Source organism: Triticum urartu, chromosome 2 (genome assembly GCF_003073215.2).
Source record: "Triticum urartu cultivar G1812 chromosome 2, Tu2.1, whole genome shotgun sequence".
In the NCBI taxonomy this organism is placed as follows: Eukaryota; Viridiplantae; Streptophyta; class Magnoliopsida; order Poales; family Poaceae; genus Triticum; species Triticum urartu.
The window spans coordinates 82,707,483-82,713,452 of record NC_053023.1 but is presented as its reverse complement, the minus strand read 5'-3'; the positions used below and the strand labels follow the sequence as shown (position 1 = coordinate 82,713,452).

The following is a 5,970-nucleotide window of genomic DNA, read 5'->3' as shown; positions in this document are numbered from 1 at the left end:
AAATAGTCATACGTGCTTTATTAAAAGAACTTGCATGACATCTTTGTCCTACCCTCCCGTGGCAGCGGGGTCCATATTGGAAACTAAGGGATATTAAGGCCTTCTTTTAATAGAGAACTGGAACAAAGCATTAACACATAGTGAATACATGAACTCCTCAAACTACGGTCATCACCGGGAGTGGGCCCGGTTGTTGTCACTCTGGGGTTGCCGGATCATAACCGTAGTAGGTGACTATAACTTGCAAGATCGGATCTAAAACATGGATATAGTGCTGATTTCATAAACGGTTCAGATCTGGAATCATGGCACCCGGGCCCAAAGTGACAAGCATTAAGCATGGCAAAGTCATAGCAACATCAATCTAAGAACATAGTGGATACTAGGGATCAGACCCTAACAAAACTAACTCGATTACATGATGAATCTCATCCAACTCCTCACCGACCAACGAGCCTACGAAGGAATTACTCACTCCCAGAGGGGAGCATCATGGAATTGGCGATGAAGATAGGTTGGTGATGACGAAGATCGAAGACCCCCCTCTTTGGAGCCCCAAACGGACTCCAGATCTTCCCTCCCGAGGAAGAACATGGCTTGGCGGCGGCTCCGTCTCGTGGATCGCGATAATTCTTTCTCCTTGATTTTTTATGAAAATATGTGATTTTATAGTATCAGGAGGGTCATCAACGGGGCCACCAGGTGGGTACAACCCACCTGGGCGTGGCAGGAGAGGGGGGCGCGCCCTGGTGGGTTGTGCCCACCCAGGGCCCCCTCACCTGTAGGTCTTGGCTCCAGAAATTCTTATATATTGTATAAAAATTCCTCAAAAAGTTTTGTTCCATTCCGAGAACTTTTATTTCTGCACAAAAAACAACACCATGGTAGTTCTGTTCAAAACAGCGTCAGTTCGGGGTTAGTTTCATTCAAATCATGCAAATTAGAGTTCAAAACAAGAGAAAAAATGTGAGAAAGAATAGATACGTTGGAGACGTATCACACACCTATGGAAGCACATGTCGTGCTTTTTTTAGCATATTTTGTGCTTTTTTCGTTTCAGAGTAACACTGACTGTGCTTTTCGTGGAAAAACATGCTATGATTTTACCTTTTTACAACTAGGCACAACTATACTTTTCCCTTTTTCAAGAAGGACAAATGTGCTTTTCCAACGTAGGGAGACCAAGAAAAACCAGAAAGCCAAATAAATAAAAATGCATGCCAACAATAAAACTAAAATCCCAATAATACGTCTAGCAATAACACTTCGCGGTGACTGGCGCACCACTTGGGGCCCTTCCATAGCCCCAAAAGAGGCATCTGTGGGAGCCCCCGAAGGGGTACCCGCTAGATATTTGCTCCCCATTATCACCAAGCAGACAAGACTTCCTTTCCTATTTGACACCCGGTAGTGTATTGTCAGGCCCATTATGGCGAAGCATGGTGTGGACGGTTTTCCCCCTTTATTTATTTTTGTTTCCAGATAGCTTTTCACTGAAAACCTGTTGTTGCCCTTTTTTACGTTTTTAAAATACAAAGATATACCCTCTCCTTCCCGGATTATTTGTCACATAAATGGAAGTATCTAGATGTATTTCTAGTTCTAGATACATCAATTCTTATCCATTTTTGCGACAAGTAATCGGGGACGGAGGGAGTACATTGTAAACAATGTTTAGTTTGTGCCTTAAGAGATGTTCACCAGGTATTAAAAAAATGTTCTTCATATGTTAAAAATGTTCACCATTTATTAGAAAATGCTCGATGTGTATTAAAAGAATATGTATAGTGTATTCTTTAAAATGTTTAAAAGATGAAAAAGGAAAAAAAATACAAAAGGAAAACAACAAAGCAGGTAACCAAAAACAAAAGAACAAACAAAAACTAGAACATAGAAAAAATGGTAGCTCCTGTTTGAGGACCTCCTATTTGATGCGCTAGGCGTTGGCGAACGTGTAGCTTCTCCTGTGTGAAGGGTGTTCTTTCTTGCGTAGGTGTTGGACCGGCCCATTTTCCTCGGGTGTTTTGTTTTTTGCCCATTTTCCTCGGGTTCTTTTTTTTGTTTCTGATGTTGTTTCTTCCGTTTCTTTGATTTTCACCCAAGAAAAATATTTTTTTCTTCAGCACATGTCTACAATTTTGTACATTTTATGTATACATTGGGAATACTTTTTAATGAATATTTGAAATTCATGATTAATGTAGAAAAATTATGTTTCAAATTACTTTTTTATACACATTGTACATTTTCCGCATATATCAAGAATATGTTTTAATACATGCTTAACATTTATGAAATGTATGGTTAACATTTATTATACACGATCAACATTTTCTATTTTTTATTTTTCTGTTCACATTTTTAAAAATATTTAAAATGTGTTCCTACATTTTTGTATATATCATTTTTTTGTACATATTTAACATTTTTGAAATAGATATTTTTAGCAGCAAACCCCACTATATTAGCTAGGAGTACAGTTCATAGGGATTATAGAGGGGTAGTGGGGAGCTCCCAGCCACAAATGGCGACCAACTACTAAAGAAGAAGAAAATTTAGCTAAGTTATATGAGCATCAAAATTCAAAATTCGACCATCGAAGATAAAATCACGGGTCGTGAACTCCTTTGATCTTTCATTAATCTCCTTGATTATTGCGCCGTTTCTTCTCTCCGCCTTGCCTTTGATATCTACTACCACTGGTTTGCAGTCACAAGCGATGACAACTTGATTCAAAGATAAATCAAGCGCTGGAGACACAGCTTCACGACATGCAAGCGATTCTAGTGCCGCTTGATCTATAATATGAACGAACACCACTGTTGAGGAGCCTAAGTAATGCCCTGAATGACCTTGACACACCACTGCAGCAGAGCCTCTTCCTCCATCTCTTGAAAAACCTCCATCAACTTGTAACTTTTGAAATAGATTTTTTAGGGGTAACTCTTGAAATAGATGATTAATATTTTTCAATTTTTGTCCTTGATGACTAATATTTGGGCCGAACGAGCCAGCTCAGCCCCATTCCCCCCCTCGCGCCCTTTTTAGGCTGGCCCATGTGCAGGGCGCCTTTTATTTTTCATTATGTTTTCCCACCTTTTTCTTTTCCTTTTTTGTTTTCTCTTATTCTTTAAACAATTTGAGATTTAAAAAAAGTTCCAATTTTAAAAAATTGTTCAAGAAATCCTAAAATGTTCATGTATTTTATTTTTGTATTGATTTGTAAGAAATGTTTACATATTTAAAAAATGTTCCAAGTTTTAAAAGAAATGTTCTGGAAGTAAAACAAAATGTTCATGATTTGGGAAAAAATGTTCATGTATTCATAAAATGTTCGTGATTTTCATTTTGTCGCGATCTAGAAAAATGTTAATGAATTACTATTAAAAACTATTCACCAAATTATTGTTTTTGTGAATTACAAAAAAGTCCATTGATTCAAAAAAAAGTTCATGAATTCGAATATGTCATGCATTTGAAAAAAGTCGTCAAAATTAAAATATGTTCAGGAATTTCAAAAATTGTTCCCCAATTTCAATATTTATTCGTTATTCAAAAAAATGTTCGCCGCTTCAAAAAACGTTCACAAGTTTCAGAAAAAAATATTCAGAATTTTGAAACATTTCAAGAATTTATAAAAAAATATCCACAAATTTGAAGAATGTTCACCATTTCATTAAAATGCTCGCAAATTTGATTGGACGTCACTGGCTAGACGAATGAGGTTTGTTCGATGTACGGCTTCAAAGCTTGATGCCCATCCTTCCGCCACTCACTAGCCAGTGACCTACTGCCACAGTTTACCAGCAACTTCATAGCGGCAAGTCTCCCTTCATTCATCGAAAGCCGGCCACCGAAGAGATCATTGTCACTGGGGGGCGATGCTCCCGTCCTCATTAGCCGCGTCATGGCCTCTGAAATCTCATTGTCACTCTACTTATCTGATACATGGGTCATAAGTCTCTGAAGTTCCTTTGAACATTGCCAAACCTTGCTTGCTGGTCACATATCCTTTCCAGGATCTTCACTCGCCACCCCTGTCAGCAAAAACTCAAGCAACATACATGTAGCAATCTCTTGGTCTCGACCATGGAGGTCAACGTCTGCAGATTTTCTAAGGAAAGTGCAGCTTTCATAACTGAGAAGGCTTAATTTCAACCAGTAGGCTAGTACGTATCCACTGAGTAGAATACACTTGCATCCTACGTGGACGTCCAATCTAGGGGCAGCGTCACGATCGCATTGTAGTCTCTCACCAGTACGAGACGATAGGCTAAGATGACCATTTCTTTCGTCCCTGCCTGCAAGAAACTCCCGAGACAATTAATCTGCAACGAGTGAGCTCACAACACGCGATATAAAAATGTGTGCAGGTTTATAGATTGGTGTCATGAACAAGCAATCCGACCTAATCAATCATGAAAACTCTTCATGAAACTATCCCTTCGCGACGCATCGCTGTCAGGTTCTTAGAAAAATTTCGTACATATGGACTTCGCGGCTGGAGGAATTTAATATCATCCTGCAAATGTGGGCAACATGTACGTCAATTTGGTTACTATCACATTGCAATTTACAACCAAGACAAGCTACCACTATTTCTACCGGAGTAAGCAACCGGATTAGTTTCCAAGCTCCCATGGATTTCTTTAGGCCCAGATGGCCTATAAAATAGGTAAATTAGAGAAGGAAGGAGGGCAGGGGATAGCTTAAATCAGCTGATGGAAGAAGGCATCAAAGAAGCCGAGTCGAGCAAGAAAGCAGCAGCAGCCGAGAGCACAGCGACCAAAGTGGGCGTCATGGCCGACTCGACGTTCGGGAGCATCGGCGACGTGCTCAAACTGCTGCCGACGTCGACGGTGATCGTGTACGAGGTGCTCAACCCGATCGTGACCAACGCCGGCGCGTGCAGCGTGGCCAACAGGGTGGTCACCGCGGCGCTCCTCGTGCTCTGCGCCTTCTCGTGCGCCTTCTCGGCCTTCACCGACAGCTTCGTCGGCGCCGACGGCAAGGTCAGGTACGGCCTCGTGACGCCCAGGGGCCTCCTGCCGTTCGGCGGCGGCGACGACGACGACGCCGGGGCGAGGGACTTCTTCAAGTACAGGCTGCGCCCGGCGGACTTCGCGCACGCCTTCTTCTCGGTGGTCGTGTTCGCGGCCGTGGCGCTGCTGGCCGACGCCAACACGGTGGCGTGCTTCTACCCGGCGCTCAGGGAGCAGCAGAAGCAGGTGGTCATGGCGCTCCCCGTCGTGGTCGGCGCCCTCGCGAGCGGCGTCTTCGTCGTCTTCCCCTCCAAGCGCCACTCGATCGGGTACCCTCCGGCGAAGCCTGCCGCGAGCTCGCTGGCGTCGCAGTAGCTAGTCCGGCCGGTGATCTCGATGTATGCGCTCTCCCGCCGTGTGCTATGTGTTTGCGTTTCGCGGGCGTACATATTTTTTTTTAGTCGAGTTTTGTGTACGTACATGTGCCGTTCGCATGTGGTGCTTTTGGTTCGTCGCGGGTCGCGGACAAGGCCCAAATGTAAAAAAGTAAGTTCGATTTTTTTTAACACAGTACAAAAGTAAGTTCAATTTTGTACCCTTTTCTTGGTATAAATATTCCTTTTTTCAAAAAGACAACCGAAGGGCGTCTTCGGTATGATAAATTTTATTATAGGAAAACAGTAACCAGGAAAGACAACAGGACACAAAACGATAAGCAAAAAAATACATCGAAAAATCATATTGATAATATTTTTCTTTTGATTGTACGTCGTCCGCCGAAACTTGAAAATTGCAGTGAGCCGACCATAAGGAAAAGCCCGCAAACTTCCTTGACATATTAAGCTTTGAAGACCGAAAAATGAAGAAAGAATCCCATTGCTAGAATGGGCTTATTTTAATATGAAATTACATGTCATTTCCTTTCAAAATGGATAAAATGAATACAAGTGAATTCAGATGATAATTCATGTTAGTGATGAAAAGAACT

The 5,970-nt window shown here is 41.9% G+C and overlaps 1 protein-coding gene across 1 annotated transcript; it reads left to right on the top strand.

The window, feature by feature from the left end:
• Positions 1 to 4,580: 4,580 nt before the first annotated feature.
• On the top strand, positions 4,581 to 5,579 carry LOC125541126 (protein DMP2-like). Its single transcript, XM_048704603.1, has one exon. It carries the CDS (start codon positions 4,722 to 4,724, stop codon positions 5,355 to 5,357), a length of 636 nt encoding a protein of 211 aa, XP_048560560.1. The 5' UTR covers positions 4,581 to 4,721; the 3' UTR covers positions 5,358 to 5,579.
• The last annotated feature ends 391 nt before the right edge of the window (positions 5,580 to 5,970 follow it).